The following is a 27207-nucleotide window of genomic DNA, read 5'->3' as shown; positions in this document are numbered from 1 at the left end:
CTGCAAGAGCCCTGGGGGATTGGCGGCAGCAGTTGCACACGTCCTTTGGGCCAAACGCTGCTTCGAACTGTACTTCATGGAGTACGAAAGGGACGACACAGCGCAAAACCGGAGAGTGATGGTGGAAAAGCTGACCGCATTCTCACCTGTCTGCTCTCTGACTGATCCACACCTGGCGCATTCCGAGGGCTGTGTTTTCCTAGATGGAACCGATCTGTCTGTCTGTTGTTTTAATGGGTTTGGTCATCATGCATTCCTGTCTCATTTATCAGACGCGTTCGCAGCCAGACACAGCTGATATGCTCTTTCACACACGCGCAAGCACACACACACACTCACGCACGCACACACACACACGCACTTGCATATGGTCACACATTCTCATGCACACACACACACACACACACACACGCATGCATATGGGCACACATTCACACACACACACATCATAACTCACACACACACACACACACACACACACGCACTTGCATATGGTCACACATTCTCACATACACACACACGCATATGGGCACACATTCACACACACACACGTCATAACTCACACACACACACACACACACAGGGTCATTTGCAGATGGGTGTGTGTGGTCATCAGCTGTCACGGCCCACAGAGGGGGCGTTCTGCGATCAGTCTGAGAGCCTCACAGATTTTCATTCTGGGAAAAACAAAAGGCACGGAAATGTTTCATCACACACATTTAGTGAGTCACAGGAAGCTTTGGCGAATGGAGGCATTTGCTTATTCCATGAGTGGCTCCTTTTGTTTTCTGATTTGAATTACAGCTCCACTCTGGGAACAATTGGGCTCCAACGGCGCTGGGCTTTAAGTGCATGTTGACCTGTCGTGAAGGATTTGAATAATTCCAAACAGCAGCGGTATCCTCAGCCTCTGCCAAGTCTTTATCCTGCTCTCGCTTCTCCTAATAAGGGCCGCGGAGATGCAAAGTTGCTTCAGAAGACCCATTTGATCTGCCATCATAGTCAGCACCACATTAACCAGCTGACAAAAGACCCGGCTCTTACAGTCAAAACGATCTTCCCAAAATTTCATCATTCTCAGCTGAGCTTCATTTGCTGCAGATCAAAGAAATGTACTCTTATGCAATTCAGGAAGAGTCTTCAAAGAGAAGCTTTTCTTATTTTGCTCATCCTTAAAGTGATATGAAGGGATTTGTTCGGCCAAATAGCAGTACCTTAACCAACAATATTTATCCAGTGTTATTTCCACAGAGAGAACTGTAGTACTCACTTGGACAGAGGCTGTGTGCAAACACCCTTTTGATTTCAATGAATAGCTAATGAATGAATCACATAACGCCTTGTTTCTGAAAGGGTGGGGGGTTGTGAGAGTACATAGCTACACCAGTCAGTATAGAAGAGGCATTCACTTCAAACAATGCATACATTGGTTCACTGTTATGTAGGAACTAACAACCCCCCCACCACCACACACACACACGCTCTCCCCGTTTTAAACCTCACTGTTAAAGTGGCTTTTTGTTTCAGGGCCATTGCTAAATTTAGCCGTGCTTCTCGCAGGCTCAGGGAAGTGACCGATTGGTGTTCCTGACCTGAGCAGCCTGGCCATATCGCAGCTCTCTCTCTCTCTCTCTCTCTCCTTCTCCTCCACTCTCTCGCTCTTTCCTCCCCATAAACCAGGCTCTCTCGCCAGGTTTACGGCCGCGGGCCCGGGGGCCTCAGGGGCCTCGTTACTCAGGCCGCAGGCCGCTCACCCCCCCACTTTACTCGTCTCCGTATCGCTCTCGCAGACACAGCACACTCGGCAACAAAAGTAACGTCAGTGTCGGCTTTCTTTACCGATAAACATCCGTCACTCAGCCGCACGCCCGCTCTTCCCTCGTATTTCCACACTTTCTCTGCACGGACGTGCTGCAACCAATCACATTTCCTGGATGGACAGGGGCATACCAAGAGCTAGTCACCCTCCAGCACCCCCCCCCCCCGGTCAGAAATGCTGAGGGGAGGAATGTTGGGGGGGTATCGATTGTGCTTAGGTTTTGCTCATGGCCATGGTTTGTTCCCAGAGCCCAAAACCCTACTGCCCCCTCTCCTCTCCCCCCTCACCCCCACTTCTCTGTAGAAAGAGCCGGTCTTTACCATTGAGCCACAAGAGCAATGCAAATGGCACAGAGGAGACATGCAAAAAAAAAAAAAGGAAAAAAAGGGAAAGAAGTGCAGGGTGAAAGAGGATGAATGTGCTGTGAGAAGAAAAGCAAGCACACAAAAGACAAAGGGGAGAGAGCTGGGTAGCGAGTGGGAGGCGAGCGGAGGGGATATTGTCCCTGCTCATGTCCAGCTCTGCCTCTAATGGCCGTGTGGGATTAGCTTTCTCATTCAGCCGGCCACAGATGTTCCAGCTTTTGAGTGGGCCGTGCCTCTCTCTCTCCCTCTCTCTCTCTTTCTCTCTCACACACTCATTCCCTCACTTTAATGAGTTTTGTTTTTGTCTATATTAAAGGGTGGAATATTAAAGGGAGGGTTTCCTATCTATCTGGGACTTGCTTTGCAAAATTCAAGAGAAAGGGGGACTGGATGGGAACAGCGTATGCAAAAGTGCCTGTGAAAGTTGAATGACTCCACCTTTCTCTCTCCCCCCCCCGTATCCTCCCTCCCCACAGCGGATGTAACCGGTCCCACGGCAGCCTCAGTGACTGCGTCTGCGGGGTCGGCCCCCATGGACCTGCGTGTGGGACAGCGGCCGGTTCGCCCAGGCTCGGAGACGGCCATGCTCACGCCCCTGCCCCACCCCCTCCTCCTCAACCCGTTCTCGCCCCAGCCCTGCGCCCAGCTCTCCCAGCACCAGCTGCAGCAGCACATCCGGGTACGCCCCTCCCCCCACCCCCGCCACCCCTCCCGCAGTGCCCTCTCCGCTCCCCGCTCACTCACTGTGTCTCCGCCTCATTCCAGTTCAACATGGAGCAGAGGCGGCGGGAGCAAGAGCAGGAGAAGCAGCAGGAGCTGCAGCAGCTGCTACGCAAGGACAAGAGCCAGCAGAGTAAGAGACTGTGGGCGGCACTGCATACGAACAGCAAACTTACACACAGCGGCACTGCATACGGACAGCAAACTTACACACAGGAGTACTGCATACGGACAGCAAACTTACACACAGGAGTACTGCATACGGACAGAGAACTTACACACAGGAGTACTGCATACGGACAGAAAACTTACACACAGGAGTACTGCATACGGACAGAGAACTTACACACAGCGGCACTGCATACGGACAGAGAACTTACACACAGCGGCACTGCATACGGACAGCAAACTTACACACAGCGGCACTGCATACGGACAGCAAACTTACACACAGCGGCACTGCATACGGACAGAGAACTTACACACAGCGGCACTGCATACGGACAGCAAACTTACACACAGCGGCACTGCATACGGACAGAGAACTTACACACAGCGGCACTGCATACGGACAGCAAACTTACACACAGCGGCACTGCATACGGACAGAGAACTTACACACAGTGGCACTGCATACGGACAGCAAACTTACACACAGCAGCACTGCATACGGACAGAGAACTTACACACAGCGGCACTGCATACGGACAGCAAACTTAGACACAGCGGCACTGCATACGGACAGAGAACTTAGACACAGCGGCACTGCATACAGACAGCAAACTTACACACAGCGGCACTGCATACAGACAGCAAACTTACACACAGGAGTACTGCATACGGACAGAGAACTTACACACAGGAGTACTGCATACGGACAGCAAACTTACACACAGCGGCACTGCGTACGGACAGCAAACTTACACACAGGAGTACTGCATACGGACAGCAAACTCGCACACAGCGGCATTGCATACGGACAGCAAACTTACATACAGGAGTACTGCATACGGACAGCAAACTCACACACAGCGGCACTGCATACGGACAGAGAACTTACACACAGGAGTACTGCATACGGACAGAGAACTTACACACAGGAGTACTGCATACGGACAGCAAACTTACACACAGCGGCACTGCGTACGGACAGCAAACTTACACACAGGAGTACTGCATACGGACAGCAAACTTACACACAGCGGCACTGCATACGGACAGAAAACTTACAGCGGCACTGCATACGGACAGAGAACTTACACACAGCGGCACTGCATACGGACAGAGAACTTACACACAACAGTGCTGCATTCAGACAGTATACATACGGTACCAGTTAGAAGGTTGGACACACCTACTCACAGAAGGGTTTTTCTTTATTTTTACTATTTTCCACATTTCAGAATAAGACATCATAAAACAAATGGAATTATGCAGTGACCAAAAAGTGTTAAACAAATCAAAACTATCTTATATTTTAGATTCTTTTAAAAATTCTTAAAATTACATTTTTTCCATGCATAAGGATCAACTTCACTATTTATATTTGTCTAAGAAACAAATTTCAAGCATTTGAGCAGAAGTCTTTAGATCAAAATGTCTTTTAATGCATGTTTGCCATTATCTGAATCAGGTGTGTCCAAACTTTTGGCTGGTACTATACAGTATAGCATGCAGACAGCATATGCACCATCTGTTCCTGTATTAGTGTTGGAGCTCTCATTAAGTTGTGGACACACTATGCCTTTGGGAAACACAATAAATAAGTGCCTTTCCTGTCAGAGGCTGAGTCACCATCCCCCCCCCCCCAATATAGACTGCTTTTTTAAGCAGCCTGGACCTTTCCTCTGCTTTATGACATGATGCTAGCCGGCCTCACCGCCCTGCACTTAATTTAAGCTCACGTCAGGGTCGCTCAGGATGGAGAATCTAGGAAAATTTCCACCAAAGACAAAAGGCTCTCAGCTCCCCCTCACAGCCAAATTAGACCTAACACCCAATATTCAGTTTCACACCAAACATCCAAAGAATGCTCTTTGTTTAAAAAAAAAAGGAAAAAAAAAGCTGCCTTTTTGGGTGGCAGCTGATAATTGTGTCTGCTCGAGTCAGGATGGAATTTCCCAGCAATCACCCAGCCCCTTTACTCATCTCAGTCAGTTCTTCCAAGGAAGTCCAAAAATACACCAAGGTGCACTCTGAGAAAAACACCCTGTGGAAGCACAGGGAAGTGGCAGGAAGGGTTCCAGGACGCGATTCCATCCCACTCTTTTACTGTATTTCACTTCATCCTCTTATCTGGACTTTCTCACTCCAGGTAGTTTGAATAAGGAAGGGTCAGTTTTCACTGTGCCATTGTGGCTATTGCCGTCACTTCATACACAAAGCAGCAATGTTCATTTGACTTTGTTGTGGATGGTTTGTTGTCAGCTGTCTGAGCCACGGCAAGCCCTCTTTATTAGTCTTTTGGACTCATTGATGCCAGACCATCATATCCTATTTATGTTTTTACTCCCAAGAATAATATATTTTTCCTGTAAGAGAACAAAATTGTGACCAAAGCATTAGCATTAACATTGAGTCTGAGTTGTCTTAATCCTAATCCCTGCAGTCTATTGGCTGGCCTCACCAATCGATTGGAAATTGTAGAGACGGGTTGCGGTTTACCCAGTGGTTAAAAATAGGCTTGCTGTGCAAATAGAATGGTCATGTAAATATTGACCCTAACAATTACAGCGCCCTCCCGTCTTGTTCCAGATGCAGGCAGTCTGCTTTGGCTGCGCCTAGAGGAGAGAGAGGCTTGGTCCTCAGGCCTGTCGGCCCCGCCTAAACCACACCCCTCTCGGCCACGCCCACACTTTACTCGGAGCCACCCGTGTCATGGGGAGTTTGAGTGTTGGTTAATGGTTTAGCACGCGCCCTGATAATGTACGCACCTGGCATGTAAAAGAATGCAACATCCTTTGCAGCAGACATTTAATGAAACAACAGCACCGTTTGGATATGGGCTCAAAGATTACCATCAGATAAGGTGTCTGAGAGGCGGTTATTCTACAATAACAAACTTTGAAGTGGCATCCAAACAGCGTGGGGGGCCTGGTGTTCTTGCTGTTGTATGAGGGGTTTTTGTGTGAAGCCATGCTCCCTGCTCTTTGCCCATTCACTCTGTCTGGATATCCTCTGGGTCCTGAGAGGCCGGGGCACCTCTCACCCCCTGATGACAGGCTCAAAGTGCCAGGAGGCACCCAGCCCATTAGCCTCAGACACCTAGGCTGCTTCCAGCCCAAGCGGTCATTCTTGGCCCTTCTGCTTTCCTCTTGGAGGTCACCAGCCCCAGTTGTGTCTCTCTTTGGCTTCTCTCTCTTTCCTTTTCTTTCTCCCCCCCCCCCTTTCTCTCTCTCTCTCTCTCTCTACCTCCCTTTTTCTTGCCCTTTCCTTCTCCCTCTCTCTCTCTCTGCCCCGTAAAAGTTCTCGGAACTTGTGTTTGGCAGTGAAGTCATAGCGTCTGTTTAATTTTTTACCGCACTTTTAGTCATCTGCAGTTGTGTTTATTCATCTTAATGTCTTACTCAATTACAAAAAAATAACACCAGAACCAAGGAGCTGCTGATAAGTCACCTAATAGGAATCAAGAGAGGTAGACTGTTCTGATGTAATCTGCAGCTTAGTCAGGAACTCAGAATAGCATAAGGTTAGGGTCGATAAAGGGGGTTCACGGATGAATACAGTTTCACTCACCTCACTTACACACGCCATTAATCAGGAGCCCTCATCATACAAGCACACACACACACAGACACACCATTCATCTCAAGCCCTCTTTGTGTGAGCACAAACACACACACACACTCACACTTTTTGCCTAGAGACCTCTTTGTACAAGTATACATTCACACACACATACACACCTTTTGCCTGGAGCCCTCATTGTGTCAGCACACACGCGCACACACGCACACACACACATGCACACGCACACACCTTTTGCCTGCAGCCCTCATTGTACGATCGCACACACATACACACACACCTTTTGCCTGCAGTCCTCATTGTACGATGACACACACATACACACACACAGGCACACACTCCAAACTCCTGCCTGCTTTGACAGCGTCTCTCCTCACCTCCAGACTTGTGGGAATTCCACCAGAGTGAGTTTCCACTTCCTCCTCCACTCTCTGAATCACAGAGCAGAACACATTTCACTCCCTCCCCTTTGCGGAACATGTGGTCATGCTTAGCCAGGCCCGCGTGTGTGCGTGCCCTCTGAATCAGTGTCAGTTATGCTTATGATGGTGAGGGGAAAGGGGAAGGGGATGAGGAGGGGAGGGATTTGACTGAGTGCTCATAGGTCTCTGATTGGTTCAACGTGTTGATTGACAGGTGCTGTGGCCAGTACACTGGTGAAGCAGAAACTCCAGGAAGTAATTCTGAAGAAGCAACAGGCTGCCCTAGAGAAGACCAACTCCAACCCCTTGAGTGGACCACCTGTGGGATACCGGTGAGAGGGGTTATTAATCCACTTTTCTGTCTGGCTCAGTTCCAAATAAATGTGCTGAGCTGAACAAACTCAGGCCCAACCCTCCAGCTGCCTGGCGATTTTGAGTGTATATTATACACACGCAGAGTACCTGCGTGTATGAGTAGGTGTCATGGGTTCAGCAGAATTAATTTCTGCTCCAGTGCAGATGAAGCGCTCCATATCTAACGTGTTGGGGTGTGTAATGTAGTTCAATGGCTGCCATTTCTGGTTTCAGATGGCTTTGTATGGCGGTGTGTGTACTTGATCTGCATCTTGTGCTGTCTGGTAAACTGTGGCGGTGTGTATGTGTGTGTGTGTGTGTGTTTGCGCTCACAGGGAGCTGGCTCCAGACCCCAGCGCGCCTCCCCAGACATTGATGGTTCCTTCCCCTGCACAGCCCTCTGGCGACACCCCCGAGGAGCCCCTTCTGCGACGAGCAGGTGAGCCACGCCAACCTCGTCCTTCTCCTCGCACACACACACACACACACACACACCCCTCACAAGCTCATCGGCTGCAAAGCACTATGGGTACTACTGTGGTGGTCACCTGACCCATAACATGCGCTACCACAGGCTGATTGTGACAAACCAATTGAAAAAGACTAAAGGGGTCAGACCTGTTAAAGCCCTGATGGACGGGTCAGGTGACCTCGCGGAATTTCTTTTCCTTTTTCCAGAAGCCACGGCTGCGGCGGCAGCCAGGTGTTCTCTGCGCTTGCAGAAACGCGAGCTCTCTGCTGCCCCGCCCCGCAAACGGGCCCCGGAGCGTCGCTGCAAAAATGCCAAGCGAGAGCGTTTCGTAACGCTCGCCGTGATTAATGCCACCAGCCCGCAGTGAATGGCTCCGCCTCTCACATCAGATTAGGGCATTTTCAAACGCCACCGCCTGTCTGAACGACTTTACCGGTTTGGGTTTTTAAAATAGCAGAACCCCCAGACCTAGTGGAAGAGTTCCGCTGATCAAGTTCAGCGCACACATGGAGACAGCGACTGTTTTTTTTTGTTTTGTTTTTTTCAGTTAGTTGAAGTATCTGTTCAGTTTATGCCTGAACCCTGAACTACCTTACCTGGCTTGGTCTTCTCATTTATTCGCCGTGGCTCTGCTGTGTCATATGCTTGCCGCTATCGTTTCCCAATGAATCAGCTCTTATCTCAGGCTGCAGTCCACGGGGTGTATCAACATCCTGCAGCGATACGGCCGCCCTGTCGGCGTCGGCTTCCTGTGCTGTGAGCGTTTCTCCCTGTCGTGTTCGCAGCGTCGGAGCCCAACCTGAAGGTCAAGCACAAGCTGAAGAAGCACCTGAATACCCGCAAGAGCCCGCTCACCCGCAAAGAGAGTGCACCGCCCACCGTCAAGCACCGAGTCCCTGACACTCTGGGTACTGGCCAGCTCCCTCAGGGGGATTACTGTAGGACACAGGGTCCTGTCCAAAGAGACTTGCATACTGAAGTAAATTTAGCAGGTTCACATGTTGAAAGAATGCACACTGTAACTTAGTTATTATGACATGCCAATAAGGGGCATGTCAGACCATCCCTTGAAAATGTCAGGATTTTCTAAGGGATCCTCAGCAAGGAACAGGCTTTTATTTTTGTACAGTTTGTTCCATTTGTTGGAGTTTCAATTCAAGATAAGTGCCTGACTTCAGATGAAAGCTATGAAACATCCCCAGCTGGGATTTTAACCATCAACTGTCTGGTTATAATTTATACCATCTAACTAGTTTGTCACATTGTTGTACCTGTAAATCCTAGTTAGATGATGTATGGGTGTTGTGATTCTTGGTGGTTTGGTGGTTTAACGTGTAACCCCTCCCCCTCGCAGACTCCTCCCCCAGCAGCAGCAGCACCCCGGTGTCGGGCTGCAGCTCCCCCAATGACAGTCTGCCCACTGAAAATGGAGCGCTGCCCCCTGCTGCCGGGTTGACCCACGAGGTGAGCCCCCGACCTCCCCCCCGGCCCCTCCTCCTCCCCCCCCACCAGCCATCACAGACTCACGTGTGTGCATGAAGAACATTGCATTGCATTACATTACATTACATTCATTTAGCAGGCACTCTTATCCAGAGCGACTCCCTGCACAATGGAACAGAAGTGTATCCATTCAAGCTGAATGAGCACCAGTGTCACACCAGGCTAACAACACTGCCAGAGCAGTGAGTGTTAGCATAGCACTATTAAAGCGCTGCCACAGGTAAAGGCGTGCAAAGCCACAGCTCGCGCTTACATGCTTTCATGGATTTTGGGGTGCGAGTGCCAGCCAAAGGTTTGTTTGTCGGTGTGCCGGCCATATTGCGAGCTGCCAGCCTGCCCTGACTTGGCCGTGTGTTTGGGGAGCAGACGACGGCCTGAACGTTCTGATGTTTAATTGAACAGCCCCCCCCCCCCCCCCCCACCACCACCACCAAAGCCAGTCAGCCAACGCTGAAATCAGAGCAATAAATTCCATGTTCCTGGACGTTCCGGGAGCTCTGCTAAGCCCCACTCCGGCAGCCCAGCGTAATAAAATGTTTTAAACAGCGTCACCGGAGAAGGACAGCTGGGGCGGCTGCAGGCGGTAGCCATGACACCAAATCTCCTTTTGATTTCTAATTAAAATCTTCTCTTCTCTGTAAGTCATGTCTTCTCTATTCATAAACAAACATCAAACCGCGGAGAGCTCTGGTCACTCAGCAGGGGGCTCAGAGATCAATGTAAGAAACCAGAAAAGAGCGAGGTTTTCCTCCCAAAAGATGTCACTGTCTGTATTGATATTCTCTGATATTCTCGTGGTGCAGGGTTTCAAACAGTTTAGCCTCCATCACTAAAAGATGTGGAACAGAACAAATATCAGCTGGAGCCCTTTGACAGCCTAGAGGACATGCTTTTAAAAACGGGCCGTGCTGATGAACTGTAGTTAGACTTATCACGACCACACATGCACACATCAGATATTGGAGCAAAAACAAAGCACTTCAGTGCTGCCTATCTTAGCCGTCAGGACTTGTTTGCAGGTACCGTTACTCTCAAATTCACCTGGAGGCAGGATGAGTGTTAAACATGGACCGGGTCTGAAAGGCACTCTGTCCGTCTGTCTGTCTGTAGGCCCAGAGGCTGCTGCTCCAGGATGGCACCCTGGCCCATTTCACTGTCCAGAGCCCGTCCACCATGCCGACCATCACCCTGGGGCTGCCCGCCAACGCCAAGGTAAGGCCTGACCTCAGGCAGGGGTGGCCAAAGTGCACTCAAGGCCTCACGCAGCCATTCACAGCTTCATCTGTAAAGGGAAAACAAGCACATCAATTACTAATTGAAGTAATGCTGTGATTACAAGTGTGATTGTCGGGCTTGTGAAGTGTGTTCTGTATAACTGAATAACACCATAGGCATACATGAGGGTGCTCATGAGGCAGGAGTCCTCAGGTTATCCCTGTCATCTCACCAGAGGCCTGAAACCAGCAGAACTGGAAACGCCCACTCCATCACCACCATCACAATAGAAACCCATTTTACATTTAGGTGAATGCATGGATGAGAAGCAAAAATGATAATGATAATGGATGGGTTGTTAACATGTTTAAATTAACATTGATGTTATTTACTGTGGCCCTTTTTGCAGCGACGGCGGTAGCGTCGTAGAGGCTGCCGTGTTTGTGTGTGATAGGTGTCTGAGCTGTGCCTGTGTCCCCTGCAGGGCGATGCTGACCTGGGCTCCCTGAAGGTGGGAAGGGTGCCGATGCTGCCCGGGGCTCCACAGGTGTACCTGCCTGTGGGCCTGGAGGAGCCGGCCGGCACCCTGTCCCCGCACCTGCAGCCCGTGCTCATCCTGGAGCCCTCCGGCCTTGTGCGCTCGCCGCTGGTCGCTGGTGAGGCCCCAACCCCCCACCCCCCACCCTCGCAGCGCACCACGTTGCATCCAGCGTGTAATGCTCACACGCGCACTATGATGCCCCGCGACACCGCGTCAACGCAGTGCTAATCCACAGGCAGGGTCCACACATGTGTTTCACAGGCTATATTTGCATGCTGTATTTACACATATTTAACATGGTGCTACAGGCAGCTGACGGTACTGGAAACAACTCTGCATTTGGAAACAACTCACACACACACACACACACATGATTCATAGACAACATGAGGCTGTATAATATTTTTATCATCATTTCATTTGAATCCTGTTTGCTTTACTCCACCCTTAACATCCAGTTCGCTCCAAAATACCCAAGAGCCTTCCAAACCAACCCTTTGTGTATCCCAGCTTCCCAGTTTTTGTTGAGAGGCAAGGTCTGTGTTTTGATGAGAACCTGGAGCAGGTTTACCAGGGTACAGGCTAATTATAGTTGTTTTCGTGTATGCCTGTGTTTGTCTTTGTGCTGTAGAACCTGGCCATTGTCTCAGACCCCTGGGTTTATTTAACATTAGAATAGACCTTGTTTGTGTTGGACCGGCTGCAAAAGCAGCGAGCTGTCTGCGCTGTGGACTGTTGGGTGATGGAATGGATGCGTATGGAAACGCAGGCACTGGGGGAGTGGTGACACTGCCACCTGGTGGCCAAAAGCTCTGCTCGTTTAGACACAAACAGCTTTCATTTTGTGCCCTGGTCGAGAACCAATACCACCAGAAATAGCCTTCTTGTCTAATTATACTAGATTTCATGCATTGCTTTAGATCCCTCTTTTTTTAACAGTTTTTAATAGTTTTGTTAGTTCTGACCAGATTCTGATTACCTGTTGCTTGCCTTTAGGCCATTTATATATTTAGGGATGAACCAAGTTATGGAAGCATTTTTAAGTGAGATTTCGCACCCAAACACACACACACACAATACTACGCTCACATATTACTTGATTAAAAGCGCTAATATTCAGCAACTCTCTCTCTCTCACAGTTCCAGGTCTTGGGCCTATGCCCATACAGTTTGCCCCTCCTCTGGACTGCCTGGCCCCGCTAGGCCCCCACAAGCCCCTGAGCAGAACTCGGTCGGCGCCGCTGCCCCAGAGCACCCGGACCCTGCACCCACACCTCCTCCAGCAGCACCAGAACAGTCAGCTCCTGGAGAGGCTCAAACAGCAAACCCACCTGGGCAAGGTACTGCCTCAGAATACATGGCTATTGTTTCGCTGTTTCTGTAACAGAGACAACAGGGTAGCAGTGTTTAGAGCTTGCATTGTACACTGCTTATAGTTATTTGATGTTACATGCCTGTTGTCTCCCTGTCAAACCTTCAGCTGATGTCCAAGTCAAGTCGGGTCCTCAAGCAGATTCCGTCAGAGGACATGGACTCGGAGGAGGCAGGGCCAGCGCCAGGAGATGCCCATCCGGGCAGGGCACGGGCGGAGTCGCTGCGGGAGGCGGAGTCACTGCGGGAGGCAGAGTCACTGCGGGAGGCGGAGTCGATGCGGGAGGCGGAGCCTAGCTCTGCAACGGAGGGCCAGGGGGAGCAGATAAACCTGCAGCAGACACTCATGCAAAATCAGGTGAGTCCATAATGGAACAGACAGTTCCTACACTGCACATGCACACGCTCATTTTCAGGAAAGCGTGATCACTCAAATAAAGTGAATTTAAACACGGTTTAATAATGTAACTGCATTTTATAGTGCATTATATTGCATTTTTGTATTGAGAGAGGCCAGTTGGATAGATCTCTGTGAACAGGGTAGCTAAAAATAGGGTTAGGGTTAGCCAAAAAAGCTTCAATACTAGTAAATCTGCTGAGAATGGAAGGGACTGAAATCTCGTACCATCAAATGGCTGCACTAGCATGCTACTCTACATGGCCACAAGAGGGCATTATAGTATCACATGGACGAAAGAAGATGTGATACATCACAGCATTTGTTATTTAAGAGACAGCCTCCACACTCAGCTGTGTACCTCCCCTGCCCCCCTACCCTAATTCATTATCCCTAACCAGTATCCTCTCCTTTTCCACCCCATTTCTCACCCTCCCTCTCTCACCCCTCCCCCCGTCTCCCCAGCAGTTTTTACTATGGGAGAAACAGAAGCAGCTGCAGCAGCTCCGGCGTCAGACGGCCCAGATGGAGACGCTGGCGGTTCCCATGGTGCTCGGCGCGGCCCACCGGCCTCTCTCCCGCACCCAGTCCTCACCGGCGTCCACCTCCCTCACGCTGCCGGACAAGACCCTGCCCCTGCCCGCCCCCGAGACCCCCAGCAAGCCCCGCTTCACCACAGGTGAGAGGATGGAGCAGGGTTTGGTTACCCCTTTTTTAGTCCCGATGCTTTCCTGAATGAAGAGGGACCCTTTGTGGCGTTCAGGTGGCATGGACTAGTCTGGCTGCCAGGACCAGCACAGGATTTAATAACTACAGCTGTCAAACTGCCTTATGGGCTGGAGACCTGTGCTGACCTTAGTCCCCTGAAGGATTTTTAATAAGTCCACTATGATATGATTACACAGACCACGACGCCCCCACACCACCCAAATACTCATAACACACAAACAGCACTGAAGTATGAGTGTGCTCAGGCAGCAGTTGGCAGTTCCATTACTGGAGCATTAAAGTTGCCTCTGGTTTTGTACTCTCTCTGAACACTTAATTACATAATTGGATCAGCAATTAGGTAAGTTGGGTTGAATTCAGTCAGGTGACCAAAGGCTTAAGGCACTCAGTACTTAGCTACTTGAGGAGACAATCTGCAGGACTGTGGAAGGAAATGAAAGAGACAAAAAAGAACAAAATGAAAAAGAAAGTATGTAGGCGTGTGCTGCTTCAGGAATATGAGTGCCGATGCTTGTTCTGTTTGAAGAGATACACTGCACTACATGAGTGCACAGAGCATTGATGGGTGGCACATGTCTTTACACACCCCTGTCTGCATGTGTGTGTTTGTCTGTCTGTGTGCAGGCCTGGTTTATGACTCCCAAATGCTGAAGCACCAGTGTACCTGTGGGGACAACAGCAACCACCCAGAGCATGCTGGGAGAATACAGAGCATCTGGTCCCGTCTGCAGGAGAGGGGCCTCCGGAGCCAGTGTGAGGTACAGCACACACCTCCCCCTCGTACCCACAGCAATGTGCCACAGCATGTCCTTTGACCTGTCGTTGTCCTTGCTTCATGTGCCCAGAAGTCAAATTTCATTTGGGAAGCTGACTCCTGAGAATATGACTGGGCGTGTTACACAGTGCTGAGTTTTAAGATGTGTGTCATTGTAGTACCACAAACATGACTACAGAAGTGTGAGTACAGTACTGTACAGTACAGAGTTGTAGGCGAGCTGTAACACTGCAGAGATGTAGTACAGAACTGAGTTGTAGGGCAGCTATAACTCTGCAAATGATACTGAACCGAGTTCTCGGCCTCCTCTCCCTCAGAGTATCCGAGGCAGGAAGGCCACTCTGGAGGAGCTGCAGTCGGTCCACTCAGAACGCCACGTCCTTCTCTATGGCACCAACCCGCTCAACCGCCTGAAGCTGGACAACCGCAAGCTAGCTGGTATCCCTTCATTTGTCTGCATACGTATATACTGTATGAAGAAGAGCACATATTTCATGGCTTATCCCTAAACCTTGTGTCCCTCTGTTCCACAGGTATCCTGTCCCAGAGGATGTTTGTGATGCTGCCATGTGGGGGAGTCGGGGTGAGTACAAAGCTGACCCACACACACACACACACACACACACACTGACCACATGCGCAGCCATGCTCTTACACTCTCACACACCTTAGCAGGAGTCATCCCATGCACTCATTTTATAACACATTAAATTAATAGAGCTTAAAGTCACTTTTTTCTGGAGAAAATATGTATTTGAAAAGCCCACTCTAGATAATTGTTTGGTATGAAATCAGAAGTATATACAGAGGGATATGGTGAATTGTATATAAGCATGATATATCCAACCAAACTTTTTCCCTGGGTGTAGTTCTTCCAGAAAGCATTATTCCACAATGCTGTTTTGTTGTCAACCATTAGGCTGAATGGAGTCAATAGAAAAATTGACTGTTAATAGGGAAATTTCCAATCTGCCTTGTTAGGTATTTTAGCAAATTATAATCCTTCACCCCTGGCTGTAGTGTTGCTCAGCGGGTCTGACAATTTAAAGATGAGATTGATTTCATTAAAAAGAACCATCATAACTGCACTATGTCATCGACCAATGCACTCTGTATCATCACACAGTGGCATTCACTGTCATACCTAAGTTTGATGTGATGAGCAATTCTGTAGCGCATCTTAAACCCAACACACAGCATCGAAATCATTAACTTTGTAACAGTAAGTGCAGAAGCTTGATTCAGCAGAAGTGTGTGTCATTTTTTTCCTGTGGGCTTGGGCGGTTTTCCTGTGCCTCCAGTAAAGAATGGAGAGGGGGGGGCAGTGAGGAGAAGTGCAGGGTTTGACAGTCTTCGTTGGGGGTGGGTTGTGACCCGGCGGAGTGGTGATGGGAAGAGAGGGATGAGCGGGAAGAGAGGGGCTGTAAAAGTGAGAGAGAGCCGGGCGGGCTGGTGGCGGGTGAGCGGCCCGGTCACTGTGGGTTTCCGGGCCCGGGCTCCGCTGGTGTCGTGCGCTGATTGAAACAGCATGGAGATGGCAGGGATGAAAGGGATTCCACTGATTTCACTGCTCCGCCGCGCCAAACCGCCAGAAATGTGAGATTTGAACTAAAACCGGGGGGGGGGGGGGGGGGGGGGGGGGTGAAAGAAAGAAAGAAGGGATTGGGGGCAAACGACAGAATCGCACGGGAACCCCTCCTCCGTCAACTTGGGCTTTCTTTTTCGCTCCAAGTTTCTTTTACATGTATTTATTTTTTATTGGACCTTTCAATTTGAGACATTTTTCCAGCGACCTCCTCCTGTGCCATAGCATGTTGTCACCGCGGTTCCCCTCTCAGGGCTAGGATTACCACACCCTTGGTAGCAGACCTCTGCAGAAATATCTGACCTGTAACCCGCTGTACGATCTTGGCAGGCCTCCACAGCTTCAGCAAAACTGTTGCCAATGTACCGTACAGTTACCTTGGAGAACAAGAGGGTTAGCTTGGCGGCTTGCTCTCAACACTTTATTAAAAAGAAATGCTCCACTTCACTAAGCTCAAAACGCTGGAAAAACCAATGCAGCTCTACTCTGTTTTACTCCAGGTGTGGGAAAGCCAACAGTGCCACGCTATAACGTGACAACAAATATTCATTGGTGATTGTAGTATCACGTGTGGATGCATCAGAAGATTTATGGAGGTGTTTTGAGGTGTCTTGAGCATGGATGATGTCAGATGGGTTGTTTATCACGCTCGTTTGGCACGGCAGTGAAAGGCACTGAAAATGAGCAGCACTACCGATGGAAGTGTGACAGGACTCTGCGAAACAGACAATTGGACCTGCTGAGTGCTGGAGGCGGAAGTGTCCCCTGGGGTCGGTGGTTTGGGCCAGTGACACCGCGTTGTTCTGAGCTCCGCGACGAGCAAGCCGATACCGTAAAGCCAGCAACGAGCCGCAGATTGCTCCAGTCTCAAGTGGGTTTTCAGTTCTCTCGAAAATGTGCCCAAATTCTAAATAGCGCATCACGCAATTAGCTACGGATGGAGCAAGCGCTCAGGGTGATTAATTCTGGTTTAACCCCGGCAGAACCAGCTGGACCTTACAAAGGCCCGTTTGTCCCGCGTGGGTGGATCTCATTAGGGAGCAGATGTGGCCTCGGTGGCTGTGGCCAGCACTGTCACATCACTGTCCTTGTGAAGTCTTGGCGCCGGAAGCCGCGTCCTCTGAGAAGGAGAATGTAATGAGGGTGATGAAACCCCCCATATGCCCCCATACCCCCCCACCACCACCACAACCACCACCACCAGACCCTCTCTGATGTCACAGTTCCGCCGCATTTTATTATTTGCAAATGTCAGACTCCTGATTTGTCGTCCGTTTCTTGTTGTCAATCGCCCCGATCTCTGATTGGCTGCTTTCGTCTGTTTGGCAGGTGGACAATGACACGATCTGGAACGAGATGCACACCTCGACGGCGTCGCGCATGGCGGCCGGCAGCGTGACGGAGCTGGCGTTCCGGGTGGCCAAGGGCGAGCTAAAGGTGCATAAACCCCCCCACAAACTCAGACCCCTGCACTGACTAATTGAAGGCACCTGATAGCCAACCCCTCAGCACTGAGACATGGCAGCCTTCAGAAACAAAGCAGCATGGCATTCATGTAGCTTTAAGGCTTTACATTTGAGTGATCAGTCCAGCAGTGCAGATCTGTGAATGCCTCTGAGACCAAACCAGTCCCCCCCCCCGAGTGAAAATAGAATGCCGTAGGATGTGCAGTAATTCAGTAATAACCTTTAATGACCGGGACTGAGAATCGTGGCTCTTTTTCCTCTCCCCAGAATGGCTTTGCGGTGGTGAGACCCCCTGGACATCACGCGGACCCATCTAACCCCATGTGAGTAGCCCCCCCCCCCCCCCCCTCGGCCCTCTCCTCCCTCAGCACTTCACAGGCTCTGGCAGCATTGGCAGACATGGGCCAGGTGCCTGGAGTGTTCCAGATAACCAGCTCCCACACGCTCACAACTTAGTGGCCGAGCACAGTTACGTATGAGCACGTGCCGCTGCATCTTAAGTTTGACTGCTGTCATATTGTCAGCAGTGAAGAACACAAACCACCTAAACCTCTGCCCTGTCATAGAGTGAGAACATGTCTGAGTGTGTCTGTGTAGGCAAGTATGAATGCGTGAACATCTGTCTGTGTGTGTGTGTGTGTGTGTGTGTGTGCACGTGTGTGGGTGAGTGTGTGTGCATGTGCGTATGTGTTTGTGCGTGTGTGTGTGTGAGTGAGTGAGCGAGTGTGTGTGTGTGAACGCGTGTGTGTGTGTGTGTGTGTGTGTGTGTGTGTGTGTGTGTGTGTGTGTGTGTGTGTGTGTGTGTGTGAACGTGTGTGAGTGTGCCCGTATGAACGTGCTCTCGCTGTGTGTCGGTGTAACCACAGTCAGCTGTGTGCAGCAGAGTCAGCAGCACTTGTCTGTGGAAGGTTATTTATGGGTTGATGATGAAGCTCTGTGGGGGTAAGTGGGACAGGAGGGAAAAGAGACAATTTATACCTCCCTTTTACTGCTGTTCTCAGTCTGTGAGATTTCTCACTCCTCTAAAAAATATTCTAGAACAATTTGCCCCTTTTCCCACCCCCACGCTGTGTCATCAGTATTGTTTCTCAGTGGAAAATCACTCCTAAACCCTCTTCTCCCTCTCTCTGTTTCTCAGGGGCTTTTGCTTCTTTAACTCGGTGGCAATTGCAGCCAAGCAGCTCCAGCAGAAGCTGAGTGCCAGCAAGATCCTCATCGTTGACTGGGTGAGGAGATCACACTTACATACAGTGTAGCTGTCTGCAGTGGGCTCTTTAGCCACACCTTTTACCTCCAAAGAGACTACTGATGCACACGCTGCTAAGTTACAGTGTGTGTGCTGAAATAATTTTGGCATTTTTACCGCTTGGTCAGGAGTGGATTGTGCATCAGTTTTTTTTTGTTTGTGCACATTCAGGATGTTCACCATGGCAATGGTACCCAGGAGGTGTTCTACAATGACCCCAGTGTGCTTTACATCTCGCTCCATCGCTATGACGATGGCAACTTCTTCCCTGGCAGTGGGAGCCCAGCTGAGGTGAGTCTGGCGGCCCCACATGCTGTCACTGTGAGGCAGACTGAAGGACATGCTAGTAGAGCCTAGTACTGTAGGAGTATAGTTCTTCTCACACACAGCCGCCCAGCCAGCAGGCACCGGGCATCCTCAGGTCTCCAGGGAGACTTGAAGCAACAGTCCAGAACAGTCCGTTCTAAAATGCGTCCCTTTAAACTGAAAGCAGAGTGAGGTATAGAGGGGATGGAGTTTCTAACCCTTATCTGTAACCCTTCACTGGCCCTCACTTGTGTGGCCTCTACAGTGGAATGAGACACACACACTTGCACATACTCATATTCACACACACATACACACTTACTCATACTCACTCACACATGCACAAACACACACACACACACTTTCACACATTGATACTTGCCCACATCGACACACACACATTTGCACACACCCACATACGCACAGACACACACGCACACACACACATTTACACACACACACACACACACACGCACGCATCTTTGATGGTGATGTCTGGATACTCGCACACACAGACACACACGTGCATGCATTTACACACACAGACTCCTTTGATGGTGATGTCTGGATACTTGCGCGCGCGCGCACGCACACACACACACACACACACACACACACCTTTGATGGTGATGTCTGGACTGGCGCACCACTTCGTCTTGTGTAAAATGGAAGAAGAAAGGATGGGAAAGAGACAGTATGGGGGGGGGGGAAAGGGCAGAAGAGAGTGGAGATAAAAGCAGCAGAAGTAGTGCCGTGTCGGGGGATTTGGCAGCGACCGGCGATGCCCATGTGTTTTTTGTTTGCCTGTGTGCATCCTGCCCGTCTTGGACAGGCTGTGTCTGAAATGTACACCCCCCCCAACCCAGACCTCAGCCTCTCTTCTCTAGCCTCTTTCACAAGAGCTCCTTACCCACCAGCCTCTTCCTTTTACCTTCATGTTGAGCAGCGCTCGGGGTTAAATTAAATTCAACGGAGGATTGCGGAGAGGGACAGACTTGCTTGAGGCCTTTCCGACATTCAGACAGGGCTCTCTCCTGGCCTCCCGGCCTGTGAGAATGCAGGCATCCCTGGGGGCCAGTCTTCTGTTCACTCCCAGGCTTCTCCAGGCCCCAGCTTTATTTAGATGCTATGTGCCCCCCCCCCCCCCCCCCCCCAAAAAAAACTGGCTTCATCTGCCATCCGCACGCAATGGGTTGATTGTCTTACAGAGGTCAGCATTTTTCCTCTGTTCTTTGTTCACTTTGCCTTCTGTCACATTGTGTTATTGTACAATTACATAAGCATTCCACTTCTAAGGAGCAACAACAAAGGACATTACTGCACTTTCATGCCATTTTAGAATACCCCTCCCACCAAGACGTTACACATGAACGCCAGGGGAGACAGTGCCACTTTAAAAGCTTTTAATGTGGAGCAGGACAGGCCAGATGCACCCTGTCCCAATCCTCTGAGCGAACCCCCCCCCCCCCCAAAAAAAATCACATGCCTTCTTCTGTGCCCTCCAGGTTGGATCTGGCCCTGGCGAGGGTTTCAATGTCAACGTGGCATGGACAGGGGGTCTGGACCCGCCCATGGGCGATGCAGAGTACCTGGCTGCCTTCAGGTAACAGCCCCGCCCCCATGCTGCAGGCTTGCTGACCAGCCTCCTCTCGTCTGTCTCTGTAGTCTTCACCCCGAACCCAAAAACGGTGTGAATCTGGGGTCAAGAGTGTTTAGTTAGGAGATTCACAAAATGTACCAAGTGAAGGTACCTGAGACTTGAAGGGTGATTGGTTTTTCAGGAGAACTGAAGTGAAATGGCTGATTTTGTCTGTTCAGTCATTTAAAGGATTTTCCTGACGCCTGTTAGGTGCTGTCCCTAAAGTTGATTGGAGATTGTACTGAGTGTAGTGAATTACAAATACACAGTGGCTAATTCCTCGTTACTAAACATGTGGATATGAAGTGTGTGCATGGTATTTTTGCAAAATGTCTTTGACTTTAAAGTGTGAGGTCTGTTCCATGTTTTAGTCAAAGTTTGCTCAGCGGCGTTAAACCAAATTTCCCATCCAGCCACTTCCACATTGCATTAATTGTGACTGGATTCGTGGTTTTGATTAGCTTGATTGTTTTTGCCACGTTTTTGGAGCCGCACCAAGAAAACGACGGTTGTGCCATACAGCAAGCGAGGCCTGTGCTGGGATCGCACTGTGTGGGCCTCTCCCCAAACTCGGGTTTTAAAATGTGAAATGACACAGTGTTACGATCCAACAGCCCCAACAGCCAGACTTTATGGCTAAGCGGTCGCTGTCTGCGCTACTGGCTTTGGGTGGCTCTGGGTTCCAGTCACTGCCTCTCACAAAACAGAAAGAGACCCACAGTTTAACAAACGTTTTCATATCCGCGGCCGCATTCGTAAAACGGCACAGCCTACAGTGTCTATCTTTATTTAACGTTACGGTACAGACATACGGGGTCGTTAATGGTAACATCCTGCCATAGGGATCCAGTCAGGTTTCAGTCAGATTAACTCTGAAAAGATTGCATTTATCGCCAGTGCTGTATACATGTAGGCAGCACACGTTTAAAAGGGGCAACTTTTTAATGGTGTGGGGTGTGTGCGGTTGGAGTGAATGTTAAACGATCGTCAACGAGGGGCGTGGCAGTCATGAAGGTCTCTGTGTTGGAGGATGGCAGTACAGAATGTGTCCTGCGTCCCGTGTCCCTAGGCCCTCCGAGCTGCAGGACACCGGCGCATGGACCAGGGACGAAACCCAGTCACCCTCCCCACACCACAGTGCCATTTCCCTCTCTCTGTGTGATCTTTAACGAGCGGTCCCTCTCTCTCTCGGCCCGTGCCCACTCTTGAAGTATTCCTCTCATCACAGAGAAGCGAGGTCGTCTTTATTGGTCTGCAGGGGAGGTGGGGTCGGTTTATGCGGGAATTCAGAGGCGGGGGGTGTGTGGGGGGGGGTAGGCTGAGGGAATCCAAGAGCGGGATAATTAACCGAAATGGATCCCATATGAGTGCTGTCAGTGACGTGAGAAGAGCTACGAGCTCCAAATGAGAACCAGACGGCGGGCGGCAGCTTTGAACCCGCCTGCCAAGAATCGAGCGCTCCGCGCTTGCTGAATCGCTGGCAGGGGCAGCAGTGGCGGACGCGGGCCCAGAACGCAACCAGAGCACGTGCCCTGGCCCCACCCCCCTCCGCAGACTCCCCCCGATTCTCTTCACCCCTCCGATGCCCCTCCCTTCGTCCCCTGCCCACCCTTATCCATCTGAGTGTCGGGCCAAACCGACCGAGTGCATGGATGAGTCCTCTGCCCTTTATGATGTCATACAGCACTGTCCTGACGGTTGGGAGCCTCTGATTGGGTAACGGAGAGGTCACGGCTTACTCAGCCCGTCGAGCGGTTGGGAAACCGTTCTCTTATAGAGCGCTTTTGATGGTCACACAGCCATTGGGGGGTGCGGAGCCAGAGCTGCAGTGTGTGCCGATGAATGCTGGGTAATTTTCCTCTCCGCGTCTGTTGTGGTCTCCACAGGACAGTGGTCATGCCCATTGCCAAGGAGTTCTCCCCGGATGTGGTTTTGGTCTCATCAGGGTTTGACGCAGCCGAGGGGCATCCCCCTGCCCTGGGAGGGTACAAAGTCTCCGCAAAATGTAAGCCAGCACCCTAAGAAAGACTGAAGATGTAGCTATTCTTTGCATGCCATGAACACTATTATCTACAAGATAGTTCTTGGTTTTTCAAGTGGATATGCCAGATGTGCTGAGATGTTCATACTTCAGGGACAGAAATTTTCGAAATTTCAAGTGGCTGCCTTTGGCTGTTTTTTTTTTTTTTTCCCAATCACTGGAATGAGCCTTGACGACATCATGAGCAATTGGCCAGTCGTGGGGAAATGAGTGTAGATGCACTCAAAAGGACAGCTTAGTGATTGGCTATAATTTGATAAACAGCTGCCTCCATGTAATGAGTGCAAAAAGGTGAACCTTAATCAGCAGGGTTCATTAAATAGCATTATATCAGTTAAATGGTGTTTTAGTTACCATTCTTTTTATACTTTTAAAACCATTACCACTCATCAGAGTTAAAGTGGTTCAGTGAGGTTGTTGATCAGCAGGGTAGCGTAGCGGCTCTGTGGAGCTCTGAAGCGCTCCGCCTCGGGTCTCACTATCTGCGCCCGTCCCGCAGGTTTCGGCTTCCTGACGCGGCAGTTGATGCACCTGGCAGGGGGGCGGGTGGTGCTGGCGTTGGAGGGGGGTCACGACCTGACGGCTATCTGCGACGCCTCGGAGGCGTGCGTCAGCGCCCTGCTGGGAAATGAGGTGAGTGTTGGCGGAGGCAGAGGCGCACCCCTGTGTCCTGGCCGCTGGAACCCGCGGGTAACGCTGCGCCCCTCTCTTGCCCCGCCCAGGTGGAGCCGCTGTCTGAGGAGGTGCTGCAGCAGAGGCCCAACGCCAACGGGGTGCGGTCACTGCAGCGGGTGCTGCAGATCCACGGTCAGTCCCCGTCCCCCACACCCTCTCTCCATCCCTCTCTCCCTCTGTCACCCGCTCCCTCCCTCCCTATGTCCATCTCTTCATCTATTCCTCCCCCTCTTCCTTCATCCCTCTCTCCTTCTGTCTCTCTCTCTCTCTCCATCTACCCTGCCTTCCTCCTCTCCTCTGTCTGTCTCTAATTATCTTCAAACGCTTCTCTGGCACAGGGGCTTCATAACATCCCCTTCCTGATTGCACACAAATGTTTTCCCCAATTCACTTCAATTAATTAAAAATATCTGCAAAGCCACAAGAATTCTCAGCCTCTAAGAGTGAGAGAGAGAATTAATGACAGGGCTCACATGCAAAGCAATACCTCTGTGCAGTCATTTCTTTATTAGTCAGGATGCATGCATGAACACAGAGTGTGTGTGAGTATGTATGTGTGTGTGTGTGTGTGTGTGTGTGTGTGTGTGTGTCTACAATGTCTATCTGATAAAAGTGTGAACACTAAGGACAGCCCAGGCACAAACTGGCACATGGGGGATGCACCGTGCCCTTCTCCATAATTGTCCTTAGCCTTCCCATATGGGTCTTATGGGACATGGCTTATGCTCTCCCTCTGTGTCCCTCAGGTCAGTATTGGCAGTCGGTGAAGCGCTTTGTCCAGACCGTTGATATGTCCTTCCTGGGCGCCCAGAGGCACGACTGCGAGGAGACGGACACGGTCAACGCTCTGGCCTCCCTCTCCGTGGGCGTCCTGGCCAGCAAGAGGTACTGCCTCCCAAACACTGCCATCTAAGGAGGATGTCCTTACTGAGACTCTCCAGTGTCGCCTCTACTCCAGTGTCATTTACATAAACGAATAGTTGTGGCATATGTATGTGGCATAAAGAACGGTTCTCTGGACAGCACACATGTAATATGGTCCGGACCACAGTTCTCCGGTTGAGTTCCTCTCTTGTTTCTCTCTGTGCAGTCTCTCTGCTGAACCAATGGAAGACGACGATGACGACTCGATGTAGAGAGTGCTGACCTTTCACCTTTTCGGTCCCTCCCGCGGAGCGCCGACCTGAGCTTTTGGTACTGTTCTGTGACCAAGACGGGGTGTTATCTCCCAGAGTCGCACACCACCAGTGCCTCAAACCATTGTACAGCCTCTTTTCAGACTACTACGCCTCAACACAGACCATACTCCTCTTGTACACTCTCCGCACTCACACCCCTACCGGGAGGACAAGGGGACCGTAGCAAGACTGAATCTGGCAGAATCTCTTTCTGTGTAGTTCATATTTGCGCGAAGATGAATTCCGTGACTTCTAATGAAATGGGCACAGACTCTATCAGTGAAGGAGCAGGGAATTATGAAGAGCTCACCATTACTGAAGAACATTTGAATAACAGGCCTGTACCGCGATGTCACTCTTGCCTTTTTTTTTTTTTTTTTGGTCTTGAAGGGGACAGACTTTCTTGTTCCCAGTGAAGCCCTCCGAGAGAGGCTTCCTGTCACTGTCATTGCCTTAGGGGATGTCCCCTTCTTACCCCCAACCCCATCCTGCACCATCCCCCACACTCCCACCCCAAGAACATGTCCCACCCAGGAGATCGAAGTACCTTTTGAAAGATCCTCCACTTCGTGTTTGGACCAAAGGGGGGGCGGAGGGAGGAGGCTGGGTGGTCTCTTTTTTTCCAGACTGCACCCAACAGATACACATCGACTGAGCGAAAGAAAAAGCAGTCTGCTTCACCATGGAACCCAGAGAAGGAGGGAAGCTCCGAAACCCTTGCACCTGGCCACTGTGGAATGTCTTTTTTTCACTGATGTCATTAATATTCTTATTATTTAACCACTAAGGAAGGAGGCGGAAGACTCGGCAGACTGTGGTTTTTGTGACTTTTGCACTGTGCATTCCATAATGTGAACCATGAAAAATTTCCATCCTCTGGGACAATAAGCAAAAAAAAAATCTAGGTTATTTAATTCTTGGTAGAGCTTTGTACTTAAGAGGAAAAAAAATGAAGCAAACAAATCTTTTTTGGTTAATTTAATTTCGTTCTGAGGCAATTTTTCACATACTTGTTAAAATGTAGGCTCTTAATGATGCACATGTACACACATTATGCTCGTGTGTGTATGTGTAAAAGCGTTTCTGTTAGGCCAGATTTTTTTGTAGGTCATAGTGAAGACCAAAAGCAAAGCTGAGTCATTCCGCTGTGGTGTGCAGACCAGTTGAGACATTGAGTTTACAGTGCAGTGTGTCTTTCAGCCTTAAGCTTATATAAATTTCACTGTCAGCTAATGTGTGAGCACCAGCAATTGAGACACACATGCGCGTTAACATACACACAGTCACAATAAACACACACATGCATGCACACAAATGCACACACATACATAAGCAGCAAACACCCCTTTGGACACTGTAAATGCCTCATCACTGATGTAGGGATCAATGATTATTGCTTTTTGAACTGAGAAAGGACCAACCAAATCCAACCAGTGAACATTATGCAGAGAATACTGGCTCAGTTATGCAGGAGCTCCTTCTTATGCCTTCAGCTGTGAGGGTTTTTAGTGTTTGTTTGTGAGACAAATCTATGCTGTCAGTAAAGAGCAGTGTTGTTAGCGAAAGCAGATACTCCTACTATGAAAAATGTCTTAAATATTTCCTAATCGGTGGACTAGCTTTACTAACATTGTAGTCAGACCCAAACACATTTGGTTACTTTTTCTATAGCAGTGATCATTCCCAGGTCATTCCAAATTGATTTAAATATAAAAACATGTCCAGTATTTTAACCTGTGGATAACATACCTACTGTATTGTGTATATTAGTCTGAATTCCTTGATGATTACTTTGAAAGGAGAAGACCTAGAGTGTATTTTGATGGGTTTTGTACCTTAATTGAGTTTGAGTTTGTGAGAGAATTTTTTAAAGGGGGAGGATGGTGTTGCTTTGATTCCTGGACCAGCATACAGCTTTGTACACACAAGTGGCGAGGACTTGGTTTACAGCTGAAGTTTCATATCTCTGTTTTACGTTTTACTGCACTATTGCATCTTAAATGTAGAGAGTACATTCTTTTTCTGGCTGTTTTTTGCAATAACATTAATACTACCCATTTGGAACAGCTGTATGCAAGTATACTGTACAAATATGCTGTATTTTCTCCAATCCAAGTCACAATTTTTAAACTCTTAAAACTGACAAAATTATTATTTTTCTCTATGAATTACAAATTATGAGGGTTTTTGTACTGAGTATGCCTGTTTCTGCAATTGTTTTGATTTTTTACAAAAATCAATTATGTTAAATGTTTAGATGTGAGGTGTTTTTAAACAATGCATTTTACAAATCACTCAGATAATATATTGAATATCTGGGTGGTTTGTCTCCAATTCATGGTTTAATTTAGGAGATGATGCCAGCCTCTTCTGTCAACGACCGTTTTGGAGGCAACTTGGATTTGAGTAAATGCAGCATACCACACTGATCTATTCAATGTTAAAAAAAACGTCATAAACGAAAGTCTGATACTGTGGACGATAGTTTACCTCCTACATACAGTATAGTAGTCAACTGTAAATGTGGTTTTTCCCATATAGCAGTAAAGGCATTATTTTCCTGCGTTTGGACTGACGCTGAGTGGAAAGACTCATCGGACTTAATTGTTAAGCACTCCAGGCAGTGAAGTGACACTGAGCT

The 27207-nt window shown here is 49.5% G+C and overlaps 1 protein-coding gene across 6 annotated transcripts in view; it reads left to right on the top strand.

Moving 5' to 3' along the window:
• The window catches only part of hdac7a (histone deacetylase 7a), a 68640-nt gene extending 41903 nt beyond the window's left edge, over positions 1–26737 (top strand). For all 6 annotated transcript variants that reach the window (XM_036533195.1, XM_036533194.1, XM_036533197.1 and 3 more), the window contains 24 exons: positions 2661–2863; positions 2950–3037; positions 7288–7405; positions 7763–7866; positions 8685–8807; positions 9254–9363; positions 10513–10614; positions 11102–11273; positions 12299–12498; positions 12639–12887; positions 13395–13605; positions 14280–14413; positions 14748–14868; positions 14964–15013; positions 17345–17452; positions 17749–17804; positions 18620–18707; positions 18899–19018; positions 20539–20636; positions 22559–22677; positions 23213–23346; positions 23436–23520; positions 24135–24273; positions 24479–26737. In XM_036533195.1, coding sequence (XP_036389088.1) covers positions 2661–2863; positions 2950–3037; positions 7288–7405; positions 7763–7866; positions 8685–8807; positions 9254–9363; positions 10513–10614; positions 11102–11273; positions 12299–12498; positions 12639–12887; positions 13395–13605; positions 14280–14413; positions 14748–14868; positions 14964–15013; positions 17345–17452; positions 17749–17804; positions 18620–18707; positions 18899–19018; positions 20539–20636; positions 22559–22677; positions 23213–23346; positions 23436–23520; positions 24135–24273; positions 24479–24524 — 2978 coding nt within the window. In that variant the 3' untranslated portion in view covers positions 24525–26737. The remainder of the gene's footprint in view (positions 1–2660; positions 2864–2949; positions 3038–7287; positions 7406–7762; positions 7867–8684; positions 8808–9253; positions 9364–10512; positions 10615–11101; positions 11274–12298; positions 12499–12638; positions 12888–13394; positions 13606–14279; positions 14414–14747; positions 14869–14963; positions 15014–17344; positions 17453–17748; positions 17805–18619; positions 18708–18898; positions 19019–20538; positions 20637–22558; positions 22678–23212; positions 23347–23435; positions 23521–24134; positions 24274–24478) is intronic.
• The last annotated feature ends 470 nt before the right edge of the window (positions 26738–27207 follow it).

The sequence above is a fragment of the Megalops cyprinoides genome, chromosome 7 (assembly GCF_013368585.1).
Source record: "Megalops cyprinoides isolate fMegCyp1 chromosome 7, fMegCyp1.pri, whole genome shotgun sequence".
In the NCBI taxonomy this organism is placed as follows: domain Eukaryota; kingdom Metazoa; phylum Chordata; class Actinopteri; order Elopiformes; family Megalopidae; genus Megalops; species Megalops cyprinoides.
This window is presented reverse-complemented; position numbering and strand designations above follow the sequence as displayed.